Source organism: Taeniopygia guttata, chromosome 7 (assembly GCF_048771995.1).
Source record: "Taeniopygia guttata chromosome 7, bTaeGut7.mat, whole genome shotgun sequence".
In the NCBI taxonomy this organism is placed as follows: Eukaryota; Metazoa; Chordata; class Aves; order Passeriformes; family Estrildidae; genus Taeniopygia; species Taeniopygia guttata.
The window spans coordinates 23,913,331-23,932,970 of record NC_133032.1 but is presented as its reverse complement, the minus strand read 5'-3'; the positions used below and the strand labels follow the sequence as shown (position 1 = coordinate 23,932,970).

General features: G+C 43.8%; 1 protein-coding gene across 15 annotated transcripts in view; it reads right to left on the bottom strand.

Annotated features, from left to right (window-relative positions):
* The window catches only part of ANKRD44 (ankyrin repeat domain 44), a 129,840-nt gene extending 113,068 nt beyond the window's left edge, over window positions 1-16,772 (bottom strand). For 13 of the 15 annotated variants that reach the window (XM_030277784.4, XM_032749457.3, XM_030277785.4 and 10 more), the window contains exon 1: window positions 16,129-16,772. In XM_030277784.4, coding sequence (XP_030133644.3) covers window positions 16,129-16,155 — 27 coding nt within the window. In that variant the 5' untranslated portion in view covers window positions 16,156-16,772. The other 2 variants (XM_030277792.4, XM_072932416.1) reach the window with 2 other exon arrangements.
* Between the last annotated feature and the right edge of the window lie 2,868 nt (window positions 16,773-19,640).

Genomic DNA, 19,640 nt, shown 5'->3' with positions numbered 1-19,640 from the left:
AACTGCTGCTGAAATCTGGGGGACCAGGCTGCACCTCACCATACTTAAAGCTTTTTTTTTGAATTAACTATAACAAATGGTATTGTAGTTCCAAAATCTGAAATAATACAGGCCTTCCCACCTCTCTGAATCTTTGTAAGAAAAAAGTAAAGATATGAACGCTTCTTTAGGACTAACTTTTGTTTCCATACTTTTCTGTAGTTTTTTTTTTTTAAATTACCTTAACATCATCCAGGTATCTATAAATCTGTCCAACAACTTGCTTTGTACACTTCACAGTGTTAGCATTACACTAATTCCCTGGCTCATCACTTCCCCCCTTTTAAAATAGGCACAACATTTGCCTGTCTCCAGTCTTGCGTCTTCCCCATCCTTCACATACTCAAAAATAGTCTAAAATGTCACACTGCTACTACGGCTGTTTTACATTTCAATTCTTCATCTTTTTCTGATTGCTTGTCTTGCTTGAATCCATTACTTGTATACCTTCTACATCATATAACCATCTGATCTTTAGTATCATTTATCATCTTCAACTTACACCTAACATATTCATAAAATCATTTGCATTTTGTTGTAACAGAAAAAATTATGGGCTGTTCATAGGGCCAAAACAAATGGAGAAAAATCTCTTCATGAAATCATCTGAAATTATGAACCACAAATGACATATGATACTTAAAACTATTGAAAACTAATGCCTCTTGCTTGTACTTCCCCCGAGCTCAGGTTTTTTTGGTGGTGTCAGGAGATCCTAGAACTTCTGAACGATCCTAGTTCTTCTGAAGCTAAGAATGAAGGGGGATGATGAAACTTCAGAGATCCAAGGGATTTCTACCAGCACACCCAAGGGGAGGACTGCAGCAAAGGGAGCTTTAACTCCTACCTTTCATCTGACTTCACAGCACTGAAGACACCCTGGCAGCTGGCAAAAAAAAAAAAAAAAAAAAAGGGAAAAGAGAGACTGTGCTGTAAAGATAAAAAGGGGTAAAGTCAAGGAGTAAAGTCCAGTACTTGGACTCCGTGACACAAGCACAGGGGAAAGCACAGACCATCTTCCACCACACTCTGAAAACATGAGAGGTATGAGAAAGGAAAAATTGCACTAGTATAAGGGCAAGAGAGAGAGGGCTTCTCCAAACAAGGAATAACATGCATGGCTCTAAAGAAATCCATGGTTGAAAGCAACTCAGAAATAAAAAAAAAAGTATGTTAAGGATCTATACATGTACCATGTAGTGCATATCTTAAAACATCTGTGTGTGGGACCAAGGGCCATAGCACTCAAATGGAAGAGCTGTCATTAATACCAGCTTAGTACAGTATTGCCCTTTCACTGGATTGACTCCCCTGCAGCTCATGAAGAACCAGGCCCAAGGCTGAATTTGAGAAAGTGTTACATACCTAAGTGAAGCAGCCTCTCTGCACGTGCTGTCTGCATGGCAGCTGGAGCACAGGATGAGCCGCCAGAGTCAGCAGGAGCCACGCCAACCGCACAGGGAGGGAGCTGGATGGGAGGGCGGAAAAGTACGGATGCCAGGCCATAACCACCAGCTACACTTTGGGGTTAATAAGAAGAGGTGTCAGTTGACTTCTCTTTCCCAGAGAGGGTAGTAAAAAAGCAGGGCAAAAAAAAGAACAGTTGTTTTTCTATCATTTAAGAGTTACTGCTTTCCTCTGTTTCAAAAACAGAAGCTGTGCGGTTGCGGCAGAAAAATCCCATTTGCAAAGAGATTGGCTGAACCATCAATTTCTCTGCCCTGAGATCTAAAGTGAAAATCTCTTCCTCTCTCCTTGCCTTCCCCACTCTCAGGCCCCTCTAATTAGTTGCATCATTATAAATGGCAAAGAGCATTCCATTACACTTTCAGACTATACAGTTTCTGCTCATCTATTTCTGGCCCTATGTGGTTGCCATCTCTTGTGGTAGTAACACTAAGCCACTCTTGTATTAGCTATTTGCTAAACAGGCTCTAATTAAGACTAAGAGCCCAGGTGGCAGAGAGAGGACAGAAGATGAAGGATTACACTTAACTGCACTTAAAAAAAAAAAAAAAAAAAAAAGAAAAAAAAGAAAGAAAGAAGACTGTCTGTGCTATATATATATATGTAAGTTAAATTAACTTCAAGAATAAAAACAGGGCATATGAACTCAGGAGGTTTCACATTCCATCAGCCAGAAAAGTTGCTTTCTCTCACTTCTTTCATACTGGAGTAACTCAAACTCCCCAAACTGGCTCTTAGTAAGCATTGTTCTAAGCAAGCTTAAAGCATTCTCATGGCTCACACCTTTGAATCCTTCTGTGACAGTCCACAGTGACCCCAGCTATTAAAGTGGTTCAAGAGACAGCAAAAAAGACAGATTATCTACAATGTAATAAAAATGTACATATAGAATTTAAAATATACATTAAAATGTACAATGTCAGGTTAGAAGTCCACCCTTCACATTAATATGCATACTGAGCCAACAAAATGATGGCCATTCCAAAAAGCCAAGACACTTTCATACTTCTAAGTATCACATTATGAGGAAAATGAAAATATCTATTTGGAGTGTGGAGGGGTGAGTGGTACAGAGATCAATGCTTGGCTCTCTGAACATGTGCTGAATCTATTCATTTTCCCATTTTTGGACTACATTTCAGATTATTAAAAAAACACACACAAAAAAACCCAGTCCTATATAAAGTCTAAATTAGAGCTGAGGAGTAAAACTCTTAATTATCACCATGATTCCTAATTTCCTGGTAGTCTTATAGGATTAACCTAAACAAAACCATTGATGCAAGAGCACTTTCCATTACCAGCACTGCAGCACTAATCCAAAGGCTTCCACCTTCTATGTGGAGGTGACAGAAAGCCTAAGTGACACAGTGACCCGTGTTAAGGTCTGCCAGAGTGTCAGAGCCATGGAAGAAAATGACCTTTGAGACCAGTGTTCAGTCACCTGGAGGAAGTGTTGCTCCCTCTTCAGCATCAATTTTAAGGGAAATTTCTATGTAAACAAGGCAGGTATCAAACAAATCAAATATTTTCAGCCTATAGCACTGCAGAGATTCAGACCATTCTGCACATCACTTCCTAAGTAAGCAGCACAGTTAATTAACTCTGTGTTGATTAATAGTGCTCTCTCACATCAAGAATTTATTGAGTCTGTTATTATATATAAGGTCATAATTGCCAAACAGCCATAGCTAAATACCATTCCTTCCAGTCTACCCCTTAAGCATCATAATGTAAAATTAATTGGTACTCATTTGTTAATGAATATGAAATATGTTAAACCATGCAACATAAAACTTACCACTGCTCATTTCTAAACAAACATGAATGAACAGAACTATTTAAATACCTTGAGAAGAACATCCTCTTTGCAATCGGGGTGGGATGGGGGGGTATCTTTGTTCTTTGTAGTGGGTTTTTCTGTGCTCAGGCATCTACCAAAAGCGCTATTCTTGAGTAGTTAGTCAGCAATTATTTTAGTTCCATGGTGCACTAAGACAGACCAGCAAACTACGCTCTTATGCAAGAATATGAGCGCCCACACCAAAATATCTCTTCAGAATAGTTATTTTGGAGTAGCTGTTTCAGTAAATTTCCAAGCACAACTGAAATCAGCTCATAGCAAATGATCCAATTTCGCCTCAGCAATGAAGATCAAGAAGACACTTGAACTCTGTTGTCCCTTCTGGGGTCTTCAAACCCAGAGTTAGCCACTATCTAGGGAAAGGGCTGGTAGAGTAACAAAGCAGATCCCCACTGTGAAAGAAAGAAGCCCACAGGTTGGATCCCTAATCCTCAGGATGGGAAAGCAAATGCCTTGCAGACATGGCCCCTTCCCAGAAGTAGGACCTGGGCAGTCCCTGCCAATAAAGCTGCTCTGGCTTTGCCCAACCTGTGGCAGTTCTCTCACATCCCAAGGCAAATCAGCACCCACACCTGCCTGGTGGTAGGGCACCACCAGGAAACTACACAGTATTCCAAGCCTGGCTCTGCTACACAGGTAAGGAGAGCACCAGGGAACAGACCCCAACCAATTAAAGCCCCTTCTAATTATATTTCTGCAGGCAGTTTTACTACCCTCTAAGGACCCACTGTCTTCAACCACATTTGTTTCCCAAAACCGGGACATGGGCAATATAAAGTAGGTCTGACTGGTTTTTCAGCTTGATTAAGGCAGACCTCAGCAGAAAGATGGCTTTTGCCATCTTGATTGCACTTGTCCTGCTATGAACACCAGGGCTTAGCACAACTCTATGGGGCAGTACAACATGCATGAATTTATGCAATAAGGCACAAGCAAGCAAAGTCTCCTCGGGCTGAGCAAACTGTTTATCCCTCTTTAGAGAGAATTACCTTACTGGTGAAACATCTACTGTGGCTTAAAAATATTGCTGCACATGTTCAAGGTTCAATTAATGTATCAGCTGAACCCTTTGTTAACAACAGGCAAAAATCTGGAGTGTTCTCTCCAAGCCTAATGCTTGAAAGCAACCAAAATGCATCAACAGAATCAGCATCAGGAATAAAACAAATGTGACACTATGGTTGGAATTGTACCCACAGAGGTACTTCACAGAGGTGAACCAGTTATTTTCACGGACTTTTTTTTTTTGATGTTACAATATCCCAGCAAGTAGCAGTGCAATTCAGTCCAGCAGACTCTGAACAGGTCAATAATCTTACAGGAAAAGAAAATGCATTTTGTTACTTCTGTTGGACAGAGCCTTCCCTATTTGCTTGGTCCTAGGCAAGCAGCTGAACGCCAGCCCTAGGAGAAAGCTTACTCTATGCTAAAGCTTTTTGGAGGCTTGAGGCACTGAATTACATCTGCTTGTACACTCTTTTTAATTTTTGTGCTACCACACAGCCAACTGAAGAATTTCCCAGACAACTGTCTGAAAGTGTGCAGGTCATTAAAGGGTTGGAGACCCTGTGTCTGCACAGAGTCATCCCTTAGGAGTCACACAAGGCTTTTCAGGCAGTTGTTTGGAGCTGTCTTCAGCCAGCCCCGCGGGAACAAGAAGTGCTGAAGATCATGTGCCTGCTCTGTGGTTTGCCGTCATTTGTCTCTCCTTTTCCAGACAGCTCTCTGGTGAATCACAAACCTGCCTTGGAGGGCACGGAGCATGCATAAAACCCCATTAAAGATATGCAAACTCTACCCAGGAACAGGAACCAGGAGATCCCAAATGCAATCCCTGATTAATGTGAAAGCTGTGCCTATGCCTGTAGGAAGAGGATATATGCAAGGCTTCTGTAACCAGCCACCCCAGGGAGCTGCACCTGCCAAGCCACAGCCTGCAGGAGCTCCTGGGCTGTGTGATCTCCCCACCAACAGTGGGCACATCCTCAGAGAACCTAGGTCTGGATAATTCACTCTTGGAGCTACACAGGCTGCATGGCTGGTTTAGCTAGTCTGAACCTTTGCCATGGAGGAGGGCAAATCCATTCAGCTTCACTTGCTCCTGTTTGCAGAAAAGAAATAACACTCCTCTGGGAAGCAGGGATGATGGACAAATTAACAAGTCTTCTTTAAAATTATTCTGGAAGGAGGAATTTCTTCTAATTAGAAACTAGGTTATATGTCTATAAATATTTACCTGTAATAAGCAGAGCTTAGTGAGAAGACATCGTGGGGTTTCTGAATGGGTTTAAAATGCCTGCTTTGTATTCAAGTGGATTACCTGTGCTAGAATTTAATTTATATGTATTGATCCCTACTTAAGGAGGTATCTAAATGACACAATGGTATGGGAATCAGCCAGCACTATGTTAAACCACAAACATTTCTGCTGAAGGACTGTGTTGTAGCCTGATGAGTTTGTAGTGTGCCAGCTGTGACAGTTGTTTAATGGTGTTTTCAACAGCTGGACTCAATTATCTAAAGGGCATTTTCCTACCTGAATGATTTTATAATTCCAAGACTGCTGAATTTGAGCCAGACATGAAATGGAGCTTGTGTGAAATGTACCCAAAGGGCACCATCTAATCCACTGACAGTAAGTTTTCAGATGTGAACAACCCAGCTTCACATGCATGTGTGCTCCATGGCAGAGTCAGGCAGTCCTGGATTATTAGGACATTTAGGCTAAACAAGCAGTACTGATGCATAACAGGCTGATCTCACTTTTACCATTTGCATTTCCAGGACACAACACTAAGCCTATGACACAGGATTAGTGACCAAAGACAGCCACCCACAGCAATCAACCAGAATAAGTCTTTACCTACCAGGTGACCTAGAAACCATTTCCTAACAGAGCACTTGCTCTTAAGCAGCAACAATTTTGATTATACAGTTTACAGAACAAATATCTAAAAAACCCAGTATGTCCATTGAATTTAACACTACTATGACAACACATACCACCATTCATTTCTCACCTTGCAACATCATGAGATTGGCATCAGCCCACACAGTAAACAGTGTTAAAACAACCTGCAGGAAGGAAGGGCATCACTGTGAATCAGCCACTAAAAGAGTAAATCAGGATTTGGCTCTTGCTCTCTCACCAGCCCCCTTCTCAGCCTGACTCAAGTCACAGAGCTTCTCTGCAGCAGTTCTCCAGCTGTGAAAAGGGTAACAAGCATCTTCTCTTGGCAGTGCCATCAGGCAGCGGCACTGCACCTCCAGCTACACAATGCCTGCCTACTATCATCCCTCCTGCTCTCTGCCTCTGCTGCCCAGGGCAACTCCTCTCCTTCCACCTCCTCTCTCCAAATTCTAAAGCCACCTTGGCAGCTTCTTAAAAAAAAAAATCTCAGATTTGTGTCCAGCCAAGGTTATTGGAGCCACAGGCTCTACTTGTAGAAAATCCCATCAGAAGCTGGGCCACATCTCCTAAAGAGGAGGAGGATTATGCATATAGGTAAATGATCAAGGCTTGTTTATATTAAAAGCAAAAAAAATTCCTCATACTAGGCTTGGTTCATGCCAAGCAGGGTGCAACAAGATCACTCACCTAAGCCTGCTCCTCTCAAACAGAGGCAATGGTTGCAGAACCTGGCACACCACATTAACTTCATTTGTAGAACACTCTGGAAATGTTCCTGAAGTCAATGACTAAATAAGTCCCTCTCTTGATTCTATCTTGGAGATAAGTGCTGCATGTTGCATTGGCAAGCACATTAAAACAGCTGGAAGCATAAAGACAATATGGGGATTTTCAGGCCCTTGTTCTTTAATTTTTTACCCTAGGTATGCTAAACAACTAAAGACCACACTGAGCAAATCAGTGTTTTACCAGATAATACTGTGGAATTCTAGCTTCAAGATGCCAGGCTCCCTGCTGGGACCAGCTCCCATGGCACGAGGGCTGGCTCTAGGAGTCACACCAGCCCAGCCTGGTGACACCAGACAGCTTGATGTACCCATCTACTGCTGCCAGCAAGGCCCAACAGCACAGGCACAGCTTTGTTGTGCTGCCTTATTGCACAGAATACAACAGAAGTAACCTTTATTACAAAAACAAAACAAACACCAAGAGAGGAAAGAATAAAAACACTAGTGAAAAGGATATGATGTCCACCTTTATCTCTTAGAAGTATAGGAAAAATTAACTTTATACATAGAAACACAACAAGACGGGTGCTGCTACCAGTGTGTTATTATAAATACAAAGCAGCTTCCCCATATTCCTGCAAAGCTGGTCTAGATTTGATACAGCCAAAAGCAAAACTTCATTTGAGGATGAGATTTCAGAAGGCAATCTGTGGCTCTTCCACCTTGAAAAGGCAAGGAACCTATCATGTTAAAATGATGCTGTGATAAAATGGGTTATTTTCTCCATCTGAATGGTATTATCTACATTATTATTAATGACAAAGTGCATATAAAAGCTTATTAATGTTCACACTCGTTTCCTTTCACCTAAATTATTTGTTAAGATTTAGAATGTGAAAGCTTGTGCACCTAATGGTGCAGTTGACTGGTGGTTTCTTTTCAGTTGATAAACTGCAGACACAATACTTGATTTTTACATTTTTACTCTTAAATTTCTGTAAGTTACATGCTCTTTACTTCTGGCAGTACTTCATTTACAAAGACATGTAGTTAGAGGTATGCAACCAAGTAAGACACCAAACAACTGTTCTGCTAACGCTTCTGCATGGACAAAACACACTTGTTCAAGCAAAAAGTCTGTAAAATCACAAAGGCTGCAAGATGGGGATAAAAACAGGCCATATAATGAGATCCAAAAAATTACCAGAATAAAAATCCTAACATTTAAACAGAAAATTATTCATCACTAGAGATTATTTGCAAACTTTGTGCTATTAAGGATATCAACACATGGCCCTTGAAGCAATCCTACATGTACAAAATTCAATAACACAAGGGTTTTCCATAAGAAACCAAATCCTTTATGGAAAGGAGCTGAAGCCTCAGCTCAGTAAATAGATGCCATCAGGTACATCAGTTAAGACCATATGCAGGAGTTAACTACTCTGGGTTTGTCTACTTCCTCAGAAAGATGCAGTAGCATGCAGCTGTGAGGGGAAGTGGGGCTTTGTGAGGGCATTCATTCTCCCCAAGTACTCTTTTAAAAACAACAGAGCAAGCCTTGACAAATAATTCCAGCACAAAAATGCACGTCCGTATATAAAAACCAGCTTGTAACTCGAAGAACAAACATCAAGCAGAAAAAAGCCTGCTAGGCCAGGAGGTTCAGCACTGCATGGAAGAAATCCATTCAACAGCCTCCATTTTTGGTTGTACATCTGCAGACAGGAAAGATTTTTCTTCCCCCAAAAGCAAAACACATGCAAATGTCTGTCATCAAAAAGCACACGCTCTTTCAGAATGTCACAATTACCTAGCCACAACTAAATGCTGTAATTTGTTGACCAACTCCTTGCAAACGTCCAAGAATGACCTCAAACTCTTGGTTGAAACTGCAAAATAATTTCTCCCCTTTAAATGTAATTTTGTAATGCTTTGATTCCCACCCATTACCATGCTGAAGGGTTCCAACATGTTTCTAGTGCAGCAAAGTAAAAAAAGGGCTGAAGCCACAGACAGCAGCTGTGGGAACTTGCCAACCCAAGCTTTCCAGTTAACAAAAAAAGTGACAAATGACAGATATGTACTTCTGGAAGCAACAACTTCTGGAAGCTAATTTAAATACAAAAACAGCCAAAAAAACAAACAAACTAAAGGGTTAAAATACAGCAGTAGTCTGTCAGCAAGTTTAGCTCACCTGTATGTTCTGCAACATACAGAGGCAGTATGTGAAGTGGGGCATTCAAGAAAAGCAGCAATAAAAACCAGAGGAAATGGTCAATGCCATCAGAACATACTTTGAAACATTTGCCTAACAGGCTTATACCTACAATATCCGGCTCCTGTAGGCATGTGTTGACACCAAGTTAGTACTAGTACCACTTAAAGGAAAAAATTCTGGACAGAGGTCAAAAAAAGCCTAAAAACATAATATGTCATTTGAAGCATTAGTTATTAGCCTGAAGACAGAATTAACTCCAACAGTGGCTCCTAAAGAGTAAGCCGCCCATTCCACAAGCAAAGATCTGTTAATGGTGGGGCAGCTTCGGGAAGAGGAGAAGAGACTTGGCCTGGCTCCTCTCTGAGCAGACCGCAAAGCCAGCACAGGGAAACCCTTCCCATCACCAACACATCCCAGCCTCTGCCTCTCTTGGCAACAAACAAGCAGGCTCAGCTACACACAGATCTCTAGAAACAAGGCTCAAAAGTTCTCTCTGCTCGCAGGGATTTGTTCCCCAGCCCAGCGTGTGACCGTCAGCGCTGTGTGTGCTGCTGACAGCGGCACCGACCGACGCGTGTCCCGGGGGAGGCACGGCATGCACAGCCACCGCGTCCGGTGAGCAGCCAGCGCCAGCCCGGGCACTGCTGCTCCCGGGTCACACACAACATCTGCCCACCCTCGAGAAGGATCCAGATAAAAACATCACCTTCCTGGAACCAAGCCATTACACAAGCACCCAAGCTGGGAGCAATGTTTGTTTCTCTACTAAAGGTAGCCATGACAACGACATCTTCATTTAAGAGATGAACAGGAAGAGGTCATGAGGCCCTTGTCATGCCTGGTGTGATAAAATACCACACCTCAAGAGAGTACAGGAGGCTAAGTTCTGCTGGATGTCATCTGCAACTCAAGAAAACTAATACCCTAAGATGGCAGACACACCCCCCATCTAGGCACAGCCACTCCAACCTTTCCAGCATTACCAAAGAGCAAACCCCCAGAGAATTTCTCTGCTAAAGAAATGTCTATACTTGAACACGCTACACCACGCCATAAATTAATTCTCCTGACTCAAGTGCTTCCTTTTTACCTTGAAACAAGTTACAAGATTACTAGGAAGTGAAACATTGCAGAAGTCATGACCAAAAAAAAAAAAAAAAAAGGCAGCAAAGCAGCTTCCCTTTTGAGCCTGTATCTTGCTCTTTTTGTGGACCCAAAGCCACCTCCTCTGAACAGGACTATCCCTGGAGGTATTTAGAAGGAGTGTAGGGAAATATTTCTGTGGTGTTCTTGGCAGTGTTTGGTTTATGGTCAGGCTCTATGATCCTGAAGGTCTTTTCCAATCTAAACAATTTGATGATTCTGTGTCAGAGTGAAGATGCCATCTATACCAAATGGCGGCAACCATCACTCCTACAGGTCTGAATGAGACCAGGAATTCTGGCACATCCCAGTTTTTCCAAAGTTTTTATTTAATTTTAAAAAGCATGGAACCATGTGTCACAGTATCCATGATACCTAGGAATATCATGGCTCCAGAAAGACAGTGGCAGCCACAGTGGAGATATTTTGGTCCAACCACATTTTCATTTCACACAAAATAATAGAGACACACTCCTGTGGGTAAATTCCTCTTCCTCCCCTCCCCACAATTACCTTAGTTTTGTGGCTGGTATTTTGTACTAAAATGGATTATCTCTTTCTGGCTGTGAGCCCTTTCAAAACCACTTAGAAGAGTGCAAATTAATATACACACCTTAATATTATCTAGTCATAATATGAGGAAGGGAGGAATCGTGGCATCACATGCCACACCAAATTAACTCGTGGGCTGCCTGTGGGCATGAGGCACAGGTTCATTACTCCTATTTTATACAGTAGATTCAGGGGCATTTTCTCAGATGCTTTTACATGTCACAGAGAAAGGATACACAGAAAGACATTATTGTCAATTGAATGATTCTGAAATAAGTTAGACACACCATCACTTGGAAATGTAATTGGTTTTGTTAGGAGACTATTTGTTACTGTTGTATTCATTTTGGTTTTTTAAGTGTGTTCAGACACAAGTCCAGCCTTTGCCCAGCAGATTTTTATGATCTTTGACATCTGTTTAAAATTATTTAAACATCTGTTTAATGCCGTTTCTCTGTGACCATAATAAAAAAGATCCTGATGGTCAGCAAAGAACTGTCAAACACAGGAAAACATTTAGGGAAGGGAGAGAAATGGTTCTTTCAGTTCTAGTCACACTGCATTACCCTCAGCAATCAAGGACAACAGGCAAAATACCAGGAGACAGGATGAGGGCTTGCAGTTAATAGCAGCCTAAGCACATACACTGCCATTCATCTGGGCTCCATTACCCTTATACATGCATATGCATGCTTGTGAGGGCAGCCTAAAAGTAATTATCTCATTTTGTACATACAGGGCCTGGGCTGGTGACTGAAGTCACAGTAAACTATGACCCTCCAGATGCACTGGCCCAAGGCTAGCTAGAGCCTGTGTTTGTCTCAGATTTACAGCAAGCTTCTCACTGAATCTGGCAGTGCGGGCATGAAACCACCAAGCACTACATTTCTTAACAGCAAGCACTACATTTCTTAACAGCAGCTACACAGGCTGCACTTCCTAGGTAGCTTCCCATTTTATTTTTGTTTATCGAAAACCTTCTCAGTGTCTTTTAAAGACAGAGTGGTACATTTCCTCTGCAAACATGCACAACTATAACCAACAACAGGCAGTGGAGCTTGCACCAGCTTCTGACAGACATCAATGCATGTCCCACACACACCCCGCTCTGATGGGCACAATGGACACATTTGTGCCATGGAGGTGAAGGCAGAGCTGGCATCCCAAATCTAACAGCCATGCACAGAGCGACTTTGTTGGATTTAAACAGAAAGAAGATGATACAGTTAGCTAAAGAGACAACCTGCAGATCTGGGGGCAGAGGTGGCAACTCTGCAAGGAAGGCCCCAACTAGCTAGGCAAAACTGAAAATGAGATGGAGACACTACAGAAACTTTAAGTTCTTCCAAAATAATTTTCAAAAGGTGAATCACATAAGTTTACATATAGAATTCTTTTAAGGTATTTTACCCTTTCACACAGTGCTGACAGGAGCAATTGTCAGTTTGCTGCCCAGAACCAGCAGTGGAAACCATGAAGATGAAAAGCACACTAAATAGGACATCAGCTACCAGGCTTTCTCTGGAAAAGTTTGCAAGTGGCAAACAAACAGTTCTCAAGAAACCAGGTTACTTGGTGCAGGTATGAGGAATAAGCTGGGCAAAGAACTGCAGACAGCAGACAGGGAGAGTGGCAGCAGGAAGAGCCTTACATCTGCTGATTACTCAAAGGATAAGAGAGGTAGGTCCAGGCAACAACTGCTGCTCAAAAAGCAGCCATGAAAGTCACAAGCAGATCAATACCTTCACCCTTTCAGAGCACCACTCGCACCTGAAAGCCTCTGGCTGCTCACTTGTCTTCTGCTCCTTCTGAACTCTAGCTCAATTGCAACCTTTTATCATCAACATCTGTACCCTCACACAATATAAAATAATAATGCTTATTGAAATAGAAAAGGTACAGCCAATGACTTGGACAGGGAACAGTACAGGAATAACTCCTAGAATTGAAAATAAAAAAAGGTGTTTTCCTTAAAACAACTTGCACGCTTGCTGTAATTAACATTCACAGCAGAGATGGTAAAAAAAAACAACAAGTAAATGTGTTAGGATTTAAAGCACGTTTTGCAATATTTGTATATGACAACTGAAATATTTAGATTTCAGAATGTTTACAAATGCACAGAACACAATTATGCACATAGATTATAATCCTATGAATTAGTTTAAGTTTTATTAATTATTTAAGCTTGTTTTCTGCTTAACATTTAGTCATTCAAAAGTGACTAGTTACATGCCTGAAAGAAATTAATCTAGAAACGAACCATGGTAGAATACACTTCCTGTGGTTAAACCACTTACAGGTTTCTCTTGGCTCAACTGATGAGCTAATAATTAGCATCACTGGAAGCAAATTCAAGTAACCTACTAATGCTAAACTCTTAAGCTAAGCTCTCCTGTCTAACTAGTGAATGCAGCTAAAAGAACTGATTATCTCTTTTAAGGTTTAAGTGTAGCAATACTTTAGCACCTTTCAGCTGTATCAAAAAAGCAGCAACTATTAACACATATCTGTCTTCAAAGCCTGTATGAGAAGTGGTGTGATGAATTTCTCATCTGTCTGAATACTACCTGTGCTGTTAGATACACTTGGTAAGAAAAGCCAAGTATGGAGGCAAGGAGGAAACAGATCACTTAAGAGAAAGGCACGTATAAACTCCCAGCAGGGAAGTTCTCTAGTCATCTCCTACATGATGTTCTCCTCACTGGTCAAAACAGTTGTGGATCCAGCAACCATGTGCTACAGAAATCCCAATGACAGCCACAGAACTCTTGGTTTCAGAGTCAACCTTCCCTAAGCATCACAACTCAGAGACCAGAAGCACCTCACACTCGGTGTACAAAGAGCAGCCCACACTCACTCACAGCAGCACAGGTCCTGACCACTGTAGGGATGCATGGATTGTCCCTCATACTCCAAAACTCACTGCAGGACATTGTTAGCTGTGGCTTTTGGTGTTTAAGAAAAAGGAAACTGTTTCCTGAATCGCTGCAAGTTATCACTGCCACAGCTGCCTCAATCTTCAAGAGCAGAAAGAAACGCAGGAGTCGTCTGCTCTCTACCCAAGTGAGCCTGAGTACATGCAGGACTTGTTACAGGAATGCAAATTTTCCCAAACACATCCTTTTCCAGCAGAGATTCACCTCTCTTTTGACTGAGTCTACCTATAACCATAAGAGGCTGCTGTTACAGTGTGTGTCTCTGCTAAAGGTGGGCCAGCCTGGGGACAGCACTCCTCCAATGTGACAGGGAAGAGAAGCAGAGCTTGCCCTGATGCACACAGAGCTGCTGCGGTGCAGCCCGGGTGCCTCGGTGACACTGCTCGGGTTGCAGGTGGGAATGGCTCCACCAGCAGCAGCTCAAAGCACACAGAAACAGGCACACAAACACTTCTGCTCTCGGTTGAAGAGGAAGCACCACAGCCAGCTCTGAATGTGTCCTGCCCCTCCTCCACTCGCTCAGAAGTGAAAGAAAAAGATCTGCTGAAGAAAATGAAGAAAACGAAGAGACCCAGAAGGACGGGTACAGGTAGACCAACATATCCCTCTATAAACAACAGGAAGCCTATGTCCACAAAGAAAAATTATCAGCCTGTCTTATCATGTCCCAGGCCACAGCCTGACCAGGAACAATGATGAGCATTCACCAAAATTTTGAGCATTCTCAATGTAGGCACACTGCAGGGGTGTGACAGCAGCTCTGAGGAGCCTCCTCCCCCTGCTTTGAGAGTTCTTAGAGAAGACAAAAAGGAAGAACCCTAACACAACAGTCTATCATTTTTCTACAGCACTACAGATTTCATCAAGACGTGATCTACTTGACTTAAATATATTTTGACTTTTACTGCTGCTGCTGAAGCAAAATTCTCGCTGTAAGATGTCAGCAAAGGTTAAAAAACACTAAAGGCACTAAATTCAAGGGCTTCACTAAACATGTAGAAAGTACTGAAATGGTACAATTTTGGTCCTTTGCAACACACGTATTTTTTATATTAATGCTTGCTGTTTGGATATTTAACACACAGCTCCTACCTGAATCTCCTTGTGACACTCAGTCTGTGCACCATGGGGTAGTGAAGCCTCATGGTGTGAAACATTTTCATTGCCAGTCATAAGCATCAGATCTAAAGATGAGGATATTCAAGGGACATGTCAGGAGGCAGCCCATAAATACTGCCTTCTGTTACACATGAAAACACATTATAGTCTGGTCCCCCAATATTGCTTTCACTTTAGAAGAAGCTTTATCATTTGCTGCTTTCAAAACTCTTTTCAATGTGCTATGTGGCAGCTTTGTGCATGTGGAAGTTTTTTTTGGAAAAGCATAAATAGACTGTGAGCAAGGCTTGTGATCTCCAAGTACGGGTATTTGGAGAGGGGCTGGATGCAGGCAGTCTGAACCCCACAAGAAGGGTCTGAGGCTTGCAGGACACCCACGCTGCAGATCACAGGCAGACCATGCTGAATTAAAAATAGCAGATTAAAGCACGCAAAGCGTGTAACAGTTGGTAGAGTATATGGATAAACCAGGATGTGGGAGTCATAACATCAATTTACTAAATATTTATAATTGCTTCTAGCTACCAGTGATAAGAAACACTTTAATACTGATTACAGCTATCTACCCACTGCTATATTTAACACGATCCAAGTGTTAATAGTACAGGTTTTCCTAGTAGCCTGTGAAGAACGGCAACAGCTTATCCGAAGAGGCACTTTCTAAGCAAAAAGGAAAAATTATTTCTACGTATGGCACGGCAACGAAACGACGGAAAAAGCCAAAGGAACGATAGGCAGAGCCGAGAGGCCTTTCGAAACGAGCCGACACCCACCTCCATCCCACCCCGCGGACGGGAGATGTCAGGGATTCACCGGGGAGCGCGGGGCGGCAGCTCGGCGGGGACGGGGGAGAGCCCGCGCCCGGTACCGGCTGCCGCTGCCGCGGCGAGCGGCGCCCTGCCCAGCCCCGGCTCCGAGCCCCCGGCCCGCCGCACACAGACAATGTCCGCCGGGAAGCGAAGAGACGCGCATCGGCGGCGGCTCGGCGGGCATCGGGGAGCCGGCATCACACGCACTCCCCGCGAAGGGGCTCCCACGGCGGCCCCCGGCAGGGGGAAGGGCCTCCCCCGGCCGCCCGCAGCGCCGCGGGGGCTGCGGCTGAGGCTGAGCCCGCCGCCCGCTCCCGCCCGCCCCGCGGCGCCCACCTGGTCGGCGAGCTTGAGCACGGCCATCCTCCGCCACGGCTCCCGCGCACATGCAGCTCCGCGACGGGCGGCGAGCGCGCCCCGCGACCGGCGCTGCTGCGGCGGCGGCGGCTCCGCTTGGCGGCGGGGCGGGGGCCGCCTCGCCTGGTCCGGCCCAGGAAGCAGGGGCGGGCGGGCTGCCGCGCACGGCCGCGCCGCCACCGCCGCCTGCCGCCGCCGCCTTTGTTCGCGCCGGCGGCCGCTGCCGGAGCGGAGCGGAGCGAGGGCCGCCCGGGGCTCTCGGCGCCCCCGCCCCGCCGGGCAGCGCGGGGGGCGGTGCCGCCGGACCGGGCGGGACCCGCACGGACCCGCCCCGCGCCCCGGCCGGGGTCCCGGGCACCTGCTGCACGCCGGGGTGAGCCGCAACGGGAGCAGCCGCGGCCCCTCAGGAGCGGGCGCTGCCCTCGGGCCGGGCACCCCTTCCCCGCCGCAGGGCTGCCCTGAGGGCGCCGCGCCGGCTGCAGCCCTGAGGGCCCAGCTCTGAGGGGCCGCGCTTTTCCCACCGCACTGAGGGAAAGCAGAGCGCGCTGTCCCAAGCCCGGGTAGAAGGAGAAGCCGAACCCTTAACCTCTCCCTTCCTTCGACCTGTGCGTGCAAATCCAATTGTCAAATCCCATCAGACAGACACAACTGTTTGACAGGAGTTTTTTGGGGGTTTTTTACCTCTTCTTGTAGTAACTATCTTGAAAAACCTGGTAACTCCTTACAGTTCCCGTCTCTTCCTACTCAATATATTACTTAATTTTTCAAAAGCTAACATACTAGATAATAAGTACAGTTTAATAAGCAAACAAACTAGCCCGAGTCCCTGCCTCATGCTGTAGAGAAAATGAACATCATCCACTGTTCCTGTTGAGCCGACCTGGGGGAAGCTTCAGTTCCACCCTCAGAGTTGGCTGTCAGTGTGACTCAAGCACCAGCACACAGCCAAGCATACAAGGCCAGGGGCTGGCAAGGGGGGAAGAGAAGGAGAAGAAAAAAAAGCATGAAGGGGTAAATTTACATTTTTTCTTACCCCTCAGAGCTGACAAGCTAAATCCCTGAAGCATGTGATTTGATTAAAATCATTGGTACAATGCACAGCAGCAGGAGTTACACACATGCTGAAGGTAATGAGGGTAATTACAGTTTTTCCAAGGAAACCTAACTGAAGAGCAAAGGACTGAAGATTCCCTCTTTCCCTCCTCCATGTACACAAAGGCCAGGTATTTTCCCACAAGTTAGATTTTGCAGTAAGAAACTCCCATGTGCTGGAACACATCAAACAGGACAGTGATTTATGGCTTTTCAACCCTTAATTACAGAATGAGGTGACTCTAAGTAGTTAAAAAAAAGGGACGTGTCTTCTATGGAAGAAAACCAATCCAGCAAGAAAGCTGTTGTTGGTTTCAGGTTTTTGAGGCATCATTGTAAGTGGGGACTAAAAATATCATACAATTTACAACATGTTTTGACTCCTACTATTTTAAAGGGGTCTTAACAGTAAAATAGTTTTAATATAAATTAGTCTTTTAAATTAAAAAAGAATAACCCAGTGAGACAATCCAGTACTGTGTCTCACCAATTCAGGCCAGAAATTTGGTTTTGACAGTCCACAGCCCACTCTCAGACTGTTGAAAAACTCACTCACCACACTGAAGTCAGAAGTAGGCAGAAGTTAGCTCCAAGCTGTGAGCAAAAAAAAAAAAAAAAAAAAAAAAGAACACCATGGAGGGAAATTTCAGGAACTTTCAGAGCTTTCAGCATTATAAGGTATGGTCTGTTTTGTTATAAAAGCCTATTTCAAATGACCTAGCAGTCACTAGAGCATTCTCCCTGCAGATAAACTTGATAGATACATAAGGAAAATGATTTTTCAGATTTGTTCTTTGCTCTCCTCATTTCTGATCCAAAAATCTGGTAAAAATCCTTGTACCTTGTACCTTCACTGACACTCTCCTGTCAGGGAGACAAATGATCAGAATGGAAATCTGCAGTGCTGTAGGAGCCTGGCTCCTTTGGAGTCAATAATGGGGCTAGATGTGAGCTAGTGATTACAGAGGAGATGGGTCATGACAGTGTAATAATATTTTTTCAAGTTTTTTTTCCCAACAAGCAGAGTCTCATGCCAGCTCCTTTCCCCAGGCCCCACAGGATGGTGTCTAGGAGGACCAACCACTCCTTGGAAAGGCCTCCAGGGACATGCAGAACTGCAGAAAATGTTCACATCCCATATTAACCAGACAGCTCTCAGTTTACAGAGGTCCTTACAATTTTATTTACACTTCCCATTTAAAGGAACATTTACATGAACTGCCAAGAGTAGTCACAGTGTTACAGTCATTATCCACACAGTAAAGGAGTCCAAGATTTCTCTGAAAGTACAATGTCCTCCTCTCCTGTTCACAAAACAGCACAAACAACTATGTTCCAGTCATGCACAATCAACAAAAGCTTTTCTGAGCTATTTTACTCAACAACTTCTTAGCCCAGGCTGGTGCATAACCATTTCCATGACACATTTTCATGTGAGATTATGCCAGATGCTCAGCTGCCCTTTTTTGAAGAGTCACAAAGCTAATAGATAACTTTTTAAATAACGGTCATGCCTGCAACTCTCAAACCTGTAGCACTAATGTTCACTTTCCATACTGAGACATTAACAAGTACCATCAAAACAGGTATGCAACATCCTTAACGAGAACTTGAGCTTGCCAGACACTGTTATCTTGGATTAAGCCTTTATTGGAAAGGAAAAAGCCCTAGGGCTACACTGTGCCTCTGACAGGGAAGTGGAAAGAAACCCTGTAAGGACAGTGGGTGCATTTGTTCCTTGCTGACCCATACCCAGTCCTAAGAGGGTTCTGTGCATCCAGTTGAAGTCTTCTGTGAAACACAACCCCCTATTGCATATTTCAAAAAGCAAAATAGGAACATGAAAGTTTGAACTTTAGCACTTCAGCAATTTCTGTCCAACAGAAAGGAAGACTAGAACTGCCCCAAATATGCTGCAGTTGCCCACACTTAGATTTCTTGATCTTCTGTCCACAACACAATTATGTTCTGTAATGTACGGGCCCAGTATCACAGATGTCTGCCTTTTTTTTTTTTTTTTTTTACCTTTTCATTTTGTCCCCAGAAAAACCAAAGTTCCTCCAGTTCCATCTAAACTGGATTGTTTAGCCATTTGCTATCAGCAATCACACAAATATGAGACACTTCCTCACTTAGATTTTGTGCCAGGTAAGCCTCTTAGCATTCTTATACCCACTTGGGCTCAACCAAACTCCCAGGCACACTTAGATCTAGGCATGTGACTTCAACAGAACAACATCATCATCATCAACGACCAGCCTTTGGTTAATATCTTATGTGTCATTTTCATACGGGGTAATAGTGCAAGTCTTTGTTTGGGTATTGGCTTAGGACTTAAGAGACTACCCATTAATTCTCTCTCATGCCACAGTGTTCCTGCATGGTGCTTGTTCTTCATG